Source organism: Culex quinquefasciatus, chromosome 3 (genome assembly GCF_015732765.1).
Source record: "Culex quinquefasciatus strain JHB chromosome 3, VPISU_Cqui_1.0_pri_paternal, whole genome shotgun sequence".
Classification (NCBI taxonomy): domain Eukaryota; kingdom Metazoa; phylum Arthropoda; class Insecta; order Diptera; family Culicidae; genus Culex; species Culex quinquefasciatus.
Genome location: NC_051863.1, coordinates 93883475 through 93901899, shown reverse-complemented (window position 1 = coordinate 93901899; position 18425 = coordinate 93883475). Strand labels below are relative to the sequence as shown.

The 18425-nt window shown below is 28.5% G+C and overlaps 1 protein-coding gene across 1 annotated transcript; it reads right to left on the bottom strand.

Annotated features, from left to right (window-relative positions):
• Positions 1-10039: 10039 nt before the first annotated feature.
• On the bottom strand, positions 10040-18206 carry LOC119769090. Its single transcript, XM_038260993.1, has 3 exons — positions 17589-18206; positions 16872-17393; positions 10040-10123 (listed from the first exon to the last, which is right to left on the bottom strand). Exons 1-3 carry the CDS (start codon positions 18204-18206, stop codon positions 10040-10042), a joined length of 1224 nt encoding a protein of 407 aa, XP_038116921.1.
• Positions 18207-18425: the final 219 nt, after the last annotated feature.

Below are 18425 nucleotides of genomic sequence, written 5' to 3'. Positions count from 1 at the left end.
TTTAAAATTCTAAAATTCTAAAATTTAAAATTCTAAAATTTAAAATTCTAAAATTTAAAATTCTAAAATTCTAAAATTCTAAAATTTAAAATTTAAAATTTAAAATTCTAAAATTTAAAATTCTAAAATTTAAAATTCTAAAATTCTAAAATTTAAAATTTAAAATTTAAAATTTAAAATTCTAAAATTCTAAAATTTAAAATTCTAAAATTTAAAATTCTAAATTTAAAATTTAAAATTTAAAATTTAAAATTTAAAATTCTAAAATTTAAAATTTAAAATTTAAAATTCTAAAATTTAAAATTCTAAAATTTAAAATTTAAAATTTAAAATTTAAAATTCTAAAATTCTAAAATTCTAAAATTTAAAATTTAAAATTTAAAATTCTAAAATTCTAAAATTCTAAAATTCTAAAAATTCTAAAATTCTAAAATTTAAAAATTCTAAAATTTAAAATTCTAAAATTCTAAAATTCTAAAATTTAAAATTTAAAATTTAAAATTCTAAAATTTAAAATTCTAAAATTTAAAATTTCTAAAAATTCTAAAATTTAAATTCTAAAATTCTAAAATTCTAAAATTTTAAAATTTAAATTCTAAATTCTAAAATTCTAAAATTTAAAATTCTAAAATTCTAAAATTTAAAATTTAAAATTTAAAATCTAAAATTTAAAAATCTAAAATTTAAAATTCTAAAATTCTAAAATTCTAAAATTTAAAATTTAAAATTTAAAATTCTAAAAATTCTAAAATTCAAAATTTAAAGTTTTCAAATCATGTAAAGAATGCTTTAAATTATTTAAAACAAACAAAGTATTTAAAGTATTTAAAGTTTTTAAAATTTAAAATATTTAAAGTTAAATTTAAAAGTATTTAAAGTATTTAAAGCATTTAAAGTACTTAAGTATTTAAAGTATTTAAAGTATTTAAAGTATTTAAAGTATTTAAAGTATTTAAAGTATTTAAATATTTAAAGTATTTGTTTTAAATTTAAATTTTAAATATTTTAATTTAGTATTTAGTATTATTTAAAGTATTTAGTATTTAAAGTATTTAAAGTATTTAAAGTATTTAAAGTATTTTAATCTAGTATTTTATTTAAATATTTAAAGTATTTAAAGTATTTAAGTAATTAAAGATTTAAATTTAAAGTATTTAAAGTATTAAAGTATTTAAAGTATCTGTTTAAGTTTTATTTGCTTACTTTAAAGTATTAAATATTTAAAGTATTTAAAGTATTTAAAGTATTTAAAGTATTTAAAGTATTTAAAGTATTTAGCATTTAGTATTTAAAGTATTTAAAGTATTTAAAGTATTTAGTATTTAAAGTATTTAAAGTATTTAAAGTATTTAAAGTATTTAAACATTTTTATTTAGTATTTAAAGTATTTAAAGTATTTAAAGTATTTAGTTTAAAATTTTAAAGTATTTAAAGTATTTAAAGTATTTTAACATTTAAAGCATTTAGTATTTAAAGTATTAAAGCATTTAAAGATTTAAAGTATTTAAAGTATTTAAAGTATTTAAAGTATTTAAAGTATTTAAAGTATTTAAAGTATTTTAGTATTTAAAGTATTTAAAGTATTTAAAGTATTTAAAGTATTTAAAGTATTTAAAGTATTTAAAATATTTAAAGTATTTAAAGTATTTAAAGTATTTAAAGTATTTAAAATATTTAAAGTATTTAAAGTATTTAAAGTATTTAAAGTATTTAAAGTATTTAAAGTATTTAAAGTATTTAAAGTATTTAAAGTATTTAAAGTATTTAAAGTATTTAAAGTATTTAAAGTATTTAAAGCATTTAAGGTATTTAAAGTATTTAAAAAGTTTTAAATATTTAAAGTATTTAAAGTATTTAAAGTATTTAAAGTATTTAAAGTATTTAAAGTATTTAAAGTATTTAAAGTATTTAAAGTATTTAAAGTATTTAAAAAATTAAAATAGTTAAAGTATTTTAAGTATTTTATGTGTTTAAAGTATTTAAAGTATTTAAGGTATTTAAGGTATTTAAAGTATTTAAGTATTTAAAGAATTTAAAGAATTTAGAGTATTTTAAGTGTTTACTTTAAATACTTTAAATATTTTAAATTCTTTAAGGGTGGACAGCAACGAAGGAAGTTGTTGTCTTATTCTTAATTCTTTAAATACTTTAAATACTTTAAATACTTTAAATACTTTAAATACTTTAAATACTTTAAATACTTTAAATACTTTAAATACTTTAAATACTTTAAATACTTTAAATACTTTAAATACTTTAAATACTTTAAATACTTTAAATACTTTAAATACTTTAAATACTTTAATTACTTTAAATACTTTAAATACTTTAAATACTTTAAATACTTTAAATACTTTAAATACTTTAAATACTTTAAATCAGTTGCAAAGTAACCGCCGACCTTACAAGTCGCATTCTCAACGCCAGTCCGCAGTTTGTGTGCGCGTCGCCGCTTTTTTAAAATGTGCACCGTAGACAAAAACAGTGTGGTTCTGGATTTTTGTCAACTCCAAAACCAACCAAGCCCAAAGCTTGTAAAAAAATTTCTCGCAGACCTTCAAGTAAACCAAGAAAACTTGCGAGCATTGCAATTATGCAATAGAAGAAAAATAGCCGTGTTGCAGTTCGCCGACTCAGCAATGGCCTCGTCCATCATCGACAAACCTCTGGTTTATCAGGGTTGCAAAATCCCGATTTACCTGGACAACAACGCTACGGAAGTTCGTGTGCTTGACCTACCTCTAGGCATAAGCAATGATGACGTAGTCAAAGTGATGAGTAAATATGGCGAAGTTTTGACCATCACCAACGACCGCTGGATTAACTTCTTCCCGGGGATCCCAAATGGAGTTCGGACCCTGCGGATGTTGCTGAAACAGCCAACGCCGAAATCAATCACTGTAAACAATGCTGCTGCAACAGTGACGATTATAGGCAAAAATCGCTTTGCAAACTCAAAGCAAAGAACAAAAATGTGCGGATTCGAGTAAAAGGTGGGCCAAAAGCAGTACACAACCGATTGAACCCGAGCCAAGCAGCAGCAGCAGTAAAAGCAACAACAGTAGACCAGAACAAAATGCAATGGAAACAAGTGAAATTGACGAAGAAGACAACGATGGATTCGAGACCGTGCTTAAGCACACCCGCCGCCGAAAGCGCTTACAGGCATATTTGGACGCGGAAGACGAGCTAACAAAAAAACGAAGAGAGATGGCTGCAGAAGAAACAGATGAAGAAGATGAAGATGTCATAAAGGCAAAATATTATAAGAAAAAATGTTGTGAGATAACTTCTAAATCCCTGGAAGAAGAGGACGAAGAAAAACTTGAAGAACTTGATAATTCATTCTTTAAATATTCGCTAAATATTTGAAACATAGACAGAAATCGTTAGAAAAAGGCATGGTAATAATTATTGAAGTGATTTTAAACTCTGTAATCTTTCCTCTTTCACTATCCACCTTGAAGAGATGAATGCACAATGGTGTAAAGTCTCTATAATAATAATAAAAAAAAAAATACTTTAAATACTTTAAATACTTTAAATACTTTAAATACTTTAAATACTTTAAATACTTTAAATACTTTAAATACTTTAAATACTTTAAATACTTTAAATACTTTAAATACTTTAAATACTTTAAATACTTTAAATACTTTAAATACTTTAAATACTTTAAATACTTTAAATACTTTAAATACTTTAAATACTTTAAATACTTTAAATACTTTAAATACTTGAATACTTTAAATACTTTAAATACTTTAAATACTTTAAATACTTTAAATACTTTAAATACTTTAATACTTTCATACTTTCATGCTTTCCATACTTTTCATACTTTTAATACTTTTAATACTTTTCATACTTTTTATACTTTTTATACTTTTCATACTTTTTATACTTTTTATACTTTTTATACTTTTTATACTTTTTATACTTTTTATACTTTTTATACCTTTTTACTTTTAATACTTTTAATACTTTTAATACTTTTAATACTTTGATATTTGATAAAATTCTAAAATTCTAAAATTCTAAAATTCTAAAATTCTAAAATTCTAAAATTCTAAAATTCTAAAATTCTAAAATTCTAAAATTCTAAAATTCTAAAATTCTAAAATTCTAAAATTCTAAAATTCTAAAATTCTAAAATTTAAAATTTAAAATTCTAAAATTTAAAATTTAAAATTTAAAATTTAAAATTCTAAAATTTAAAATTTAAAATTCTAAAATTTAAAATTATAAAATTCTAAAATTTAAAATTTAAAATTCTAAAATTTAAAATTTAAAATTTAAAATTTAAAATTTAAAATTCTAAAATTTAAAATTTAAAATTTAAAATTTAAAATTTAAAATTTAAAATTCTAAAATTCTAAAATTCTAAAATTCTAAAATTTAAAATTTAAAATTTAAAATTCTAAAATTTAAAATTCTAAAATTCTAAAATTTAAAATTTAAAATTTAAAATTCTAAAATTCTAAAATTCTAAAATTCTAAAATTTAAAATTTAAAATTTAAAATTCTAAAATTTAAAATTTAAAATTTAAAATTTAAAATTTAAAATTTAAAATTTAAAATTTAAAATTTAAAATTTAAAATTTAAAATTCTAAAATTCTAAAATTCTAAAATTTAAAATTTAAAATTCTAAAATTTAAAATTCTAAAATTTAAAATTCTAAAATTTAAAATTCTAAAATTTAAAATTTAAAATTTAAAATTTAAAATTTAAAATTCTAAAATTTAAAATTTAAAATTTAAAATTTAAAATTCTAAAATTCTAAAATTTAAAATTTAAAATTTAAAATTTAAAATTCTAAAATTTAAAATTTAAAATTTAAAATTTAAAATTTAAAATTCTAAAATTCTAAAATTTAAAATTTAAAATTTAAAATTTAAAATTTAAAATTTAAAATTCTAAAATTTAAAATTTAAAATTTAAAATTCTAAAATTTAAAATTTAAAATTCTAAAATTTAAAATTTAAAATTTAAAATTCTAAAATTCTAAAATTCTAAAATTTAAAATTCTAAAATTTAAAATTTAAAATTTAAAATTCTAAAATTCTAAAATTTAAAATTTAAAATTTAAAATTTAAAATTTAAAATTTAAAATTTAAAATTCTAAAATTCTAAAATTTAAAATTTAAAATTTAAAATTTAAAATTTAAAATTTAAAATTTAAAATTTAAAATTCTAAAATTTAAAATTCTAAAATTTAAAATTTAAAATTTAAAATTCTAAAATTTAAAATTTAAAATTCTAAAATTTAAAATTTAAAATTTAAAATTCTAAAATTTAAAATTTAAAATTTAAAATTTAAAATTTAAAATTTAAAATTCTAAAATTTAAAATTCTAAAATTTAAAATTTAAAATTCTAAAATTTAAAATTCTAAAATTTAAAATTCTAAAATTTAAAATTTAAAATTTAAAATTCTAAAATTCTAAAATTTAAAATTTAAAATTTAAAATTCTAAAATTTAAAATTTAAAATTTAAAATTTAAAATTTAAAATTTAAAATTTAAAATTTAAAATTTAAAATTTAAAATTCTAAAATTTAAAATTTAAAATTTAAAATTTAAAATTTAAAATTTAAAATTTAAAATTCTAAAATTTAAAATTCTAAAATTTAAAATTTAAAATTTAAAATTCTAAAATTCTAAAATTTAAAATTCTAAAATTTAAAATTCTAAAATTCTAAAATTTAAAATTCTAAAATTTAAAATTTAAAATTCTAAAATTCTAAAATTTAAAATTCTAAAATTTAAAATTTAAAATTTAAAATTCTAAAATTTAAAATTTAAAATTTAAAATTTAAAATTTAAAATTTAAAATTTAAAATTTAAAATTCTAAAATTCTAAAATTCTAAAATTCTAAAATTTAAAATTTAAAATTCTAAAATTCTAAAATTCTAAAATTTAAAATTCTAAAATTTAAAATTTAAAATTTAAAATTTAAAATTTAAAATTCTAAAATTCTAAAATTCTAAAATCTAAAATTCTAAAATTTAAAATTCTAAAATTCTAAAATTTAAAATTCTAAAATTCTAAAATTCTAAAATTTAAAATTCTAAAATTTAAAATTTAAAATTTAAAATTTAAAATTCTAAAATTTAAAATTTAAAATTCTAAAATTTAAAATTTAAAATTCTAAAATTCTAAAATTCTAAAATTCTAAAATTTAAAATTCTAAAATTCTAAAATTTAAAATTCTAAAATTCTAAAATTCTAAAATTCTAAAATTCTAAAATTCTAAAATTCTAAAATTCTAAAATTCTAAAATTCTAAAATTCTAAAATTCTAAAATTCTAAAATTCTAAAATTCTAAAATTCTAAAATTCTAAAATTCTAAAATTCTAAAATTCTAAAATTCTAAAATTCTAAAATTCTAAAATTCTAAAATTTAAAGTTTTCAAATCATGTAAAGAATGCTTTAAATTATTTAAAACAAATAAAAGTATTTAAAGTATTTAAAGTTTTTCAAGTATTTAAAATATTTAAAGTATTTAAAGTATTTAAAGTATTTAAAGTATTTAAAGTATTTAAAGTATTTAAAGTATTTAAGGTATTTAAAGTATTTAAAGTATTTAAAGTATTTAAAGTATTTAAAGTATTTAAAGTATTTAAAGTATTTAAAGTATTTAAAGTATTTAAAGTATTTAAAGTATTTAAAGTATTTAAAGTATTTAAAGTATTTAAAGTATTTAAAGTATTTAAAGTTTTAAAGTATTTAAAGTATTTAAAGTATTTAAAGTATTTAAAGTATTTAAAGTATTTAAAGTATTTAAAGTATTTAAAGTATTTAAAGTATTTAAAGTATTTAAAGTATTTAAAGTATTTAAAGTATTTAAAGTATTTAAAGTATTTAAAGTATTTAAAGTATTTAAAGTATTTAAAGTATTTAAAGTATTTAAAGTATTTAAAGTATTTAAAGTATTTAAAGTATTTAAAGTATTTAAAGTATTTAAAGTATTTAAAGTATTTAAAGTATTTAAAGTATTTAAAGTATTTAAAGTATTTAAAGTATTTAAAGTATTTAAAGTATTTAAAGTATTTAAAGTATTTAAAGTATTTAAAGTATTTAAAGTATTTTTATTTAAAGTATTTAAAGTATTTAAAGTATTTAAAGTATTTAAAGTATTTAAAGTATTTAAAGTATTTAAAGTATTTAAAGTATTTAAAGTATTTAAAGTATTTAAAGTATTTAAAGTATTTAAAGTATTTAAAGTATTTAAAGTATTTAAAGTATTTAAAGTATTTAAAGTATTTAAAGTATTTAAAGTATTTAAAGTATTTAAAATATTTAAAGTATTTAAAGTATTTAAAGTATTTAAAGTATTTAAAATATTTAAAGTATTTAAAGTATTTAAAGTATTTAAAGTATTTAAAGTATTTAAAGTATTTAAAGTATTTAAAGTATTTAAAGTATTTAAAGTATTTAAAGTATTTAAAGTATTTAAAGCATTTAAGGTATTTAAAGTATTTAAAGTTTTTAAAATATTTAAAGTATTTAAAGTATTTAAAGTATTTAAAGTATTTAAAGTATTTAAAGTATTTAAAGTATTTAAAGTATTTAAAGTATTTAAAAAAATTAAAATAGTTAAAGTATTTTAAGTATTTTATGTGTTTAAAGTATTTAAAGTATTTAAGGTATTTAAGGTATTTAAAGTATTTAAAGTATTTAAAGAATTCAAAGAATTTAGAGTATTTTAAGTGTTTACTTTAAATACTTTAAATATTTTAAATTCTTTAAGGGTGGACAGCAACGAAGGAAGTTGTTGTCTTATTCTTAATTCTTTAAATACTTTAAATACTTTAAATACTTTAAATACTTTAAATACTTTAAATACTTTAAATACTTTAAATACTTTAAATACTTTAAATACTTTAAATACTTTAAATACTTTAAATACTTTAAATACTTTAAATACTTTAAATACTTTAAATACTTTAAATACTTTAAATACTTTAAATACTTTAAATACTTTAAATACTTTAAATACTTTAAATACTTTAAATCAGTTGCAAAGTAACCGCCGACCTTACAAGTCGCATTCTCAACGCCAGTCCGCAGTTTGTGTGCGCGTCGCCGCTTTTTTAAAATGTGCACCGTAGACAAAAACAGTGTGGTTCTGGATTTTTGTCAACTCAAAACCAACCAAGCCCAAAGCTTGTAAAAAATTTCTCGCAGACCTTCAAGTAAACCAAGAAAACTTGCGAGCATTGCAATTATGCAATAGAAGAAAAATAGCCGTGTTGCAGTTCGCCGACTCAGCAATGGCCTCGTCCATCATCGACAAACCTCTGGTTTATCAGGGTTGCAAAATCCCGATTTACCTGGACAACAACGCTACGGAAGTTCGTGTGCTTGACCTACCTCTAGGCATAAGCAATGATGACGTAGTCAAAGTGATGAGTAAATATGGCGAAGTTTTGACCATCACCAACGACCGCTGGATTAACTTCTTCCCGGGGATCCCAAATGGAGTTCGGACCCTGCGGATGTTGCTGAAACAGCCAACGCCGAAATCAATCACTGTAAACAATGCTGCTGCAACAGTGACGATTATAGGCAAAAAATCGCTTTGCAAACTCAAAGCAAAGAACAAAAAATGTGCGGATTCGAGTAAAAGGTGGGCCAAAAAGCAGTACACAACCGATTGAACCGAGCCAAGCAGCAGCAGCAGTAAAAGCAACAACAGTAGACCAGAACAAAATGCAATGGAAACAAGTGAAATTGACGAAGAAGACAACGATGGATTCGAGACCGTGCTTTCTAAGCACACCCGCCGCCGAAAGCGCTTACAGGCATATTTGGACGCGGAAGACGAGCTAACAAAAAAACGAAGAGAGATGGCTGCAGAAGAAACAGATGAAGAAGATGAAGATGTCATAAAGGCAAAATATTATAAGAAAAAATGTTGTGAGATAACTTCTAAATCCCTGGAAGAAGAGGACGAAGAAAAACTTGAAGAACTTGATAATTCATTCTTTAAATATTCCGCTAAATATTTGAAACATAGACAGAAATCGTTAGAAAAAAGGCATGGTAATAATTATTGAAGTGATTTTAAACTCTGTAATCTTTCCTCTTTCACTATCCACCTTGAAGAGATGAATGCACAATGGTGTAAAGTCTCTATAATAATAATAAAAAAAAAAATACTTTAAATACTTTAAATACTTTAAATACTTTAAATACTTTAAATACTTTAAATACTTTAAATACTTTAAATACTTTAAATACTTTAAATACTTTAAATACTTTAAATACTTTAAATACTTTAAATACTTTAAATACTTTAAATACTTTAAATACTTTAAATACTTTAAATACTTTAAATACTTTAAATACTTTAAATACTTTAAATACTTTAAATACTTTGAATACTTTAAATACTTTAAATACTTTAAATACTTTAAATACTTTAAATACTTTAATACTTTTCATACTTTTCATGCTTTCCATACTTTTCATACTTTTAATACTTTTAATACTTTTCATACTTTTTATACTTTTTATACTTTTCATACTTTTTATACTTTTTATACTTTTTATACTTTTTATACTTTTTATACTTTTTATACTTTTTATACTTTTTATACCTTTTTACTTTTAATACTTTTAATACTTTTAATACTTTGATATTTGATTTTTTTAATTGAGCGAATTATTAAATTTTGATTATCTGAAAATATTTGTAAATGAAAAAGTTTTATTCTGGCATTTATGTGGATCGATCATCAGAATCCTGTCGAAACAAGTCAAGCTTGACCAGCGTCTCTCGAGAACAAAAGAAAGAGGAAAGTTCAGACTGTTAAGCTCTGAAGAATAATTCCGAGTTTCAATATCAGATGGCGCAGTTGCGCAAGAGAAGCTTTGCTGTCAGTTTAAGCTCATTTTTCCAAAGAAGTATCAGAATTCCTAAATTGGGCCAGCAAATTTAGGAATTGGGTGACTTCTCTGGCAGAAGTTGGCAAATTCCTAAATTTTAGGAATTGGATTCCTTCTTTTTTTTTCAGTGTAGAAGAAGGAAAACTAAGTAGATTCACCACCGCCAGAGTTGGCCACCGATGGAAACTGAGGCTTCAATTCGGTGCGGAGTGAACCCGGCAGGCTGTGCTGTTTTTGTTTATGTGTTTTATGTCGGTAATTGCGTGTGTTGTTTATGTGGGGGATGTGGTTTGCAAAAGAATTCGGAGGAGGTTTTTTCGCGATCGACTTTGCACCTGTCACAGAAGAAGTCAGAAGAGGAATCCTCGTTGCCGGTGTGGCCACCATTATTCAGCTTTACGGAAGCTCTACAATCTCCAGATTCTTCCTGTGGCAGACGGTGCTAGTTTTGCCTGTTGACAGATGCATCTCGCGGAAGAGGAGCTTTGCAGTCGCAAGGTATTATTTATTTATCACAGCCCCCAATGTTTTTGTTCTGCTGCAGCTTGTCCCCTCCGTCAAAAGCCCGGTTCAAATATTTTTTTATTTTCAGCCTCTGATGAAGGACGAGGCAAAACGGTGCAATCTAATAAGCAGCTGCGTTTTGTAACTGTCTCCAGCGGGGCGGGTCCTACCTATTTAGCAGCACCATCTTCCACCGGAAGATTTTGGGGCCTCCATCGTTCCGGTAGCCATCATTTGCATTGGACAAATCCGGTCATTTCGACAACGGAATTCTCGTTTTTATTCAGATAAGTATTGTTTGCTTTAATTTTGTAGAAGTTACATTTAATAATTATTGTAAAGGTGGAGTATCTTTACAAAAATCATTTACATTTTCATTTTAGAATTGATATTTTGTGTTCTCTTCTCTTTCACAGGACAGCAATTTCTGGACAATAATCATCATATCATAGTATTCATCATAGGGAATTGATTGGATGGATTTAGAGATCATTTACAAGGTATGTTAAAAAATATTGTTATGTGAACATATCACTTTTTATCAATTGGATATTCAATACATGTCAATTCCCGTTTTTTTTTTAAAGATAATGGGTCTTAATTGAAAACATTCATGGTGTTAATTTTGGAGATATTACCTTTAAATTTACTTTTGAGAAAAACTTCTTGCAAATTGTAATTCTCGCTTACTTTTTAAAAAGGTTCTATGTAAATAGGAAACTCATGGCGCTTTGGTGGTTTTGAAAAAGTAATCTAGAATTATTTATTGGCAAAAATAAAAAGGAATCTAAAAATATGCAATTCAGCATTTCAATAAGACGATTACACCAGTTGTATGATTCACGTTTTTTTCATTCGTATTCAGTCATATTTTCGTTTTGCAAAATCATCTTCAATCAAAGTCATCTGGTTTATGGTACCCATGCTTATTAATGTTAACCCCAAATCAAACAAAACAATCAATTTAAGTAAATAAGTTAGACTCTAGTACATTTATATATTTTCAGAAAAAAACACCAATATATCACTTGTTTTCATAGTTCTTTTATGTTTTCAGATGACAGTTTTGACATAAAAAAAAACTTCTTCTGACTATTTTTTGTAAACAGTGCATTGGGCTTACACATTTACCAAAAATCATGATTTTCTGAGTTCAATATCCCACTTTTCATACGATTTTTTGAGTTTAGGTACTACAACCATAAAAATGGTTAATCGTATGAAAAGTGGGATATTGAACTCAGAAAATCATTATTTTTGGTAAGGGTGTACTCAGTTCAGATAGCGCGATGCACTTTTACTTAAAAAATAAGCCCTTTTAAGTTTTCTGTCGAAAAATACCATCTGAAAATAAAAATGTATCATGGGAAGTTGCGATTTATGGATTTGTAAGATTTCTTCACAAATCACAACTTTTCATGATACATTAATGTTTCTGGATGATATTTTTACGAACAGTTTTTTTCAGGCAAAAACCTGAACCTGTCATGATTTTTTTATGTTTCTTAATGATATTTTTTCGCACCAATTTTTTCAGGAAAAAGCAGAATTGGCCATGATTATTTCATGTTCCTGGATGATATTTTTCGGTACCATGACATGATATTTTTAAGTTCAAAATGTCAACTTGGTTTGATATTTTTGTGATGTTTCGTAGAGTAACCCGGGCGGAAAGTGAGTTGGTGGATATAACTTCGAACTATCTTGGCTTGTTTATTCGCATCTTGCTGTAAACTCCTCGAGTTATGACGACTTTTGAAACCGACTGCGTATCATGGAAAGTATATTTCATGATCATACTGCATTATCTACAGTTGATATTGAGGTGTTAGTGGTAGTTTTTTTGGACTTAGCAAAAATTTCGAAAATTTTATTTTTTCCAAAATTCTACCATCATCATCATGAAATGATTATTTTGACTTTATTTCAAATTTATGCTGGACTTAGAAAAATTAGCAGTCACTGACATAATTTTCAATTTCCGACACTTAGAATAATTTTCATGAGCTGAACCTCCTGTGGCCGAATGGTTACGGGTTTCGCCTCATAAGCGGAAAGTCATGGGTTCTTCTCAGGGTGGCAGCCTTAGGTTTAAGTTCAGAGGTAGCAGCAACCGCATGAGTATAAAACGGTTGCTTCACGTGCTCTTCAAGCGTGTGATCGATCTTGGGATATTCCTTTGCGCCTCTTTCCCAAAATACATTCCTCGTGCCTTCGCATGTAAATAATGCCCAGCCGATCGGTATTGCACTGCAGTCCAGTCGCATTGTCCAGATCAGAGCAAAGGGAACACCGCAAAAGTAGCGCCGCAAAAAGACAATTGTCTTTACAAGACCCCGCGCGGCAAATAATAGCTGCTGGGTAGAGCTTGAAAAATGACACGAAAAAATTGTCACCGCGGTTCTAGCGATACATAGCGCACAAGGCACAAGGAATGGAGTTTTACAGCATCTGGATGGAACAGCACTTTCCCTCTCAATAGGGACTGTGTTATAGATCTGGAAATGCTTAAGAACAGTAAAAATGGGTAACACGATACAATAGTCCTTGTAATCAGGATTCAGTGTCTTAATACTCAAACAGAAAAAAAATGAGCTGATATTTTAAAGTTTGATTTTATTTATGCTGGACTTTGAAATTTTTGCGTATATTTTTAATTCTTTACTTTTACAGAAAAAGCATTTTTGGGACTTAGAAAATTTTCGGGAGTTTGGAAACATGATAAATTATTTTGATGTTTGTTTTTGCTTTGAACCAAAATTTCGGAAAAATCGACGAAATTACAGGAAATTTTTGTCCGATTTTTACAAAAACATCAGTTTGTTCCTAAAATAATGTCCCTAACAAAACGTCTTCATTGAAATTTTGAAATTCGAAAGTTGGTTTTTAGTAATTATTGATATACCCCCTACAAAAATCGTTCCGGCACTTAGAAAATTTACGGGATCCGTATCACGACAAGATTTTTGGTAGAATTTATTTGATTTTTTGGACTTAACAAAATTTTGGCTTTCGGCCAGTAAAATATTTTCAACATTTAAAAAATTTTCGAGAACAGGAAACTGAAAAAAAAATTTGGGACTTAGAAAATTTTTGGGAGTTTGGAAACATGATAAATTATTTTGATGTTTATTTTTGCTTTGAACCAAAATTTCGGAAAAATCGTCGAAATTACAGGAAATTTTTGTCCGATTTTTACAAAAACGTCAGTTTAACAAAACGTCTTCATTGAAATTTTGAAATTCGAAAGTTGGTTTTTAATAATTATTGATATACCCCCTACAAAAATCGTTCCGGCACTTGAAAAATTTACGGGATCCGTATCACGACAAGATTTTTGGTAGAATTTATTTGATTTTTTGGACTTAGCAAAATTTTGGCTTTCGGCTAGTAAAATATTTTCAACACTTAGAAATTTTTCGAGATGAGGAAACCGAAAAAAAATTGGGACTTAGATTTTTTTTGGGAATTTGGAAACATGATAAAATATTTTGATGTTTATTTTTGCTTTGAACCAAATTTTCGGAAAATTCGTCGAAATTACAGGAAATTTTCGTCCGATTTTTGCAAAAACCTCAGTTTGTTCCTAAGATAATGTCCCTAACAAAACGTCTTCATTGAAATTTTGAAATTCGAAAGTCGGTTTTTAATAATTATTGATATACCCCCTACAAAAATCGTTCCGGCACTTAAAAATTTACGGGATCCGTATCACGACAAGATTTTGGTAGAATTTATTTGATTTTTGGACTTAGCAAAATTTTGGCTTTCGGCTAGTAAAATATTTTTCAACATTTTGAAAAATTATTTTGATAAGAAACATTACCAGGCTTTTGAAATTTTACTTTGGATTTTTGGACAATTTTAGGAATATTTTCATAAACTTTTATTTTTAATTTAAAAAATGGAATATAGAGACTTTGGATTTTTCGTGATTTGGAAAATTATTGTGACATTTTGGCTTTCTCCACAATTTTTTAATGAGTTTTAAAGTAAAATAATTTTTCAACTTTGAAAAATCTTGTTTTGATGTAGGTGCGTATATTCCTGCAATATTACTCATATTTGTGAAGAGAAAGAAGGGGGTGTCTGAATTGTGGCGGGGTGTATTAAAACCAATAAAATTATTTTTGGGATCAAAATCTACTTTATGAACTTGATATGATTTTTGAATGATTTCGGTTGTTTGCCACTATTAACTCAACTTGATGTGGCATTGTTGGTCAAATAAACTCAACAAGATTTTTCGCAGATACGCCTCGAACAATTTATGTTCGTGGCCATGTTCGGTTATCTCTTAACCATACCCTGGGGTGAACTTGACTTGTTCGTGTTTTTACGAACATGGGTAGATTTTTCCAAGATGCAACTTTCTGCCCGGGATTGGGCAAAAAATATCATACAAAAACATAAAAATATCATAACAAGTTGTGATGTTTCCAGATATTTTTTTTCTGTAATAATTTGGTTGCTTTAGGAAGCGTAATACACAGTAAGAAAATATAAGTTTCATATAGACTGTTTTTCAATTGTATTTCAATAATACAAATTACATACCATACCAATCAGCATAGCGCACCAGGTACGCGTGCTGTAGCAAGAAGACGCTTCCATCTTTCTCGGTCTTGTGCTGCTACTCTCCAATTTACCAGGTTACAGATCTTCCGGATATCACCATTCACTTGGTCTCCCCACCGTGCGCGCGGTTTCCCTGCTCTTCTGCCTGTTCCACCAGCTGGTTCAGCGCGGTCAAATAGCAGTCTGACAGGCTGGCTTTCGTCCATTCGGGCGACATGGCCGGCCCACCTGAGCCTCCCGATCTTCGCCTGGGTGGCGATGGTCGGTTCTTCAAGAAACGCGTGCAGTTCGTGGTTCATGCGTCGTCGCCACACTCCGTCAGACACCTGCACTCCACCGTAGATCGTTCGCAGCACCTTCCGTTCGAAAACTCCAAGGGCACGTTCGTCCTCTTGCCGCATCGTCCAGGTCTCGTGGCCATAGAGGACTACCGGTCTAATCAGTGTTTTGTACATCGTCAGCTTCGTGCGGCGTTGCACCCGATCCGAAGTGAGGGTCTTCCGTAATCCGAAGTACGCACGATTCCCAGCAAAAATACGAGTCCGGATCTCTTTGCTGGTGTCGTTGTCGGCGGTTACCAGCGATCCCAAGTACACGAACTCGCTCACCTCCTCCAACTCATCATCATCCACAGCTAGAGGGGTGAGACTTGGGGGGCCGACGTCCCTCGAGCCCCTTCCTCTCATGTACTTTGTTTTCGTCGTATTCATGCCAAGTCCTACACGTCTTGCTTGTACCTTCAGTCGGGTGTAGACATCTTTCACCGTCTCCAGGTTTCTTGCTACAATGTCGATGTCATCGGCAAAAGCAAGCAGCTGGTAGGACTTGTTCATGATCGTGCCACTCGTTTCGATGCCCGCCCTTCGAATGATGCCCTCAAGAACGATGTTAAAAAGCGCACAGGATAAGCCATCACCTTGCCGCAGCCCTCGGCGTGATCCAAAGGGTTCCGCTAAATCCCCCGAAACACGCACGTGACACATCACACCATCCAAGGTAGCCTTGATCAGTCGAGTCAGTTTATCCGGAAACCAGTTCTCGTGCATAATCTGCCATAGCTGCTCGCGGTCGACTGTATCATACACACAAAAAAATATTTCCGAATGTTACATCATTTATGATGTAACACTTTTGCACGTCATTAAACATTTAAATTTAAATGCAATTTGATGTAAATTTGCAACAAATTATACGTAAAAACATGATTTTACGTGTGATTCAACCGTTTACGTCGAATCTCAAGTTTACATCAACTGAGTTTACATGTGATTCATTTTTTCCGTGTCGTGTAAATTCACATATTTTTTTCTGTGTAGGCCGCCTTGAAATCGATGAAGATGTGATGTGTGGGCACGTTGTACTCACGACATTTCTCGAGGATCTGTCGGAGACAAAATATTTGGTCCGTGGTGGCGCGCGCGCCAGTGAAGCCCGCTTGGTAGGGCCCCACGAACCTCCTTGCATGGGGTGACAGCTGACGGCAGAGGATCTGGGAGAGGATTTTGTAGGCCGCGTTGATAAGCGTAATGCCGCGGTAGTTGCCGCAGTCCAGCTTATCGCCCTTTTTGTAGATCGGGCACACGACACCATCCATCCATTCCTCCGGTAGCTTCTCCTCCTCCCAGATCTTGGAGATCACGCAGTGAAGCGCCCTCGCCAGTTTCTCTCCTCCATATTTGAAGAGCTCACCGGGTAACCGATCCTTGCCGGCAGCTCTGTTGTTCTTCAGCTTCCTGATCTCCCTCTTCACCGTCTCCAGATCAGGCACTGGGAACTGTTCATCAGCTGCGGGCGCTCCAAGGTTGACTCCTACGCCGTCTCCGTCCGCTTCATCGCCGTTGAGGTGCTCGTTGAAGTACTGCTTCCACCTGTCCAACACCTCGCTCTTGCTTACGATCAGGTTCCCCTCGTTGTCCCTGCACACGTCGGCTCGCGGCACGAAGCCTTTACGGGACCGGTTCACCTTCTCGTAATACTTCCGCGTTTCGTTAGCTCGGAATAGCTGCTCCATTTCCGCGCAATCTCGGTCTTCTTGCTGGCGCTTCTTAAGCTTGAAGACCGCGACCTGCCGATTCCGAGCCTGCCTGTATCGTTCCACGTTCCCTCTCGTCGCCTTGTGCAGCTTCCTGTCGTAGGCTGCCTTCTTCTCGGCGGTAATCCGCTGGCACTCGTCGTCGTACCAATCGTTTCGACTGACTCGGATCGCACTACCCAGTGTGGCTTCCGCTGCACTGCCGATGGCTGAGCGTATGCGACTCCAACCATCTTCGAGCGAGGCTGCGCCAAGTTCCTCCTCACCTGGCAGATTCGCTTCAAGCTGCTGCGCGTAACTTTGGGCCACATCTCCGTTCTGCAGACACGCGGTGTTGAACGGAGGGGCCCGCCGGCTTCGGCGTTGGTTGAACACCGTCGACAGCTTTGAGCGCATGTCAACTCCAACTAGGTAGTGGTCCGAGTCAATATTCGCACCGCGAAAGGTGCGCACGTTTGTTACGTCCGAGAAGAATCGGCCGTCGATCAGAACGTGGTCGATTTGCGTTTTCGTCCGTTGATCAGGTGATGTCCAGGTGGCTTTATGGATGTCCTTGCGTGGAAAGTAAGTGCTTCTAACCACCATTCCACGAGAGGCTGCGAAGTCGATGCAGCGTTGGCCGTTGTCGTTCGTGACCATGTGTAGGCTTTCCGGGCCTATAGTTGGTCGAAACATTTCCTCTCTGCCGAACCGAGCGTTCATGTCCCCAATGACGATTTTCACATCTTGACGAGGACAGCTGTCGTACTCCTCCTCCAGCTTCGCGTAAAATGTTTCCTTTTCGTCATCGAGTCTTTCTTCGTGGGGGCAGTGCACGTTGATAATGCTATAGTTAAAGAACCGGCCTCGTATTCTTAACTTGCACATCCGCTCGCTGATCGCCGTGAAGCCGAACACGCGATCCTGCATCTTGCCCCTCACGATAAAGCCGGTACCCAGCTTCTTGTCCGTGCCGCCGCTCAGAAAGAATCTGGAATTGGTCTGCTGACCTGGCCAGTCCAGCACCTGCTTCTCCTCCAAGGACACCTCCTGCAGTGCCACAACATCGAAGTTGCGAGGTTGCAACTCATTCGTCAAAGCGAGTTCGAAACCCAGAAAGTTTAGGGACCTGCAGTTCCAAGAACCGAGTCGCCAATCGGTGATCTGCTTTTCAATGGGCTTCTGCCGTTTGTTCCGGATATCCAATCTTCTTGCCATTCGCGATCCTCGTTTTCGGTAGGCAGCCTTATCAGGGCTGCGCTAATACAAATTAATTTAATGATATAATGTGATTTTCTAGTAAAATTTATTTTTATTAAATAAGCCTAAAATTAAAAACTCTAGCAAACAATCTGCTGGAAGACTAAACATAATGACAATCTAAATTTTTAAAAATATTTGTATACAGTCATCCCTCATATTCGGAACAGTTTACAG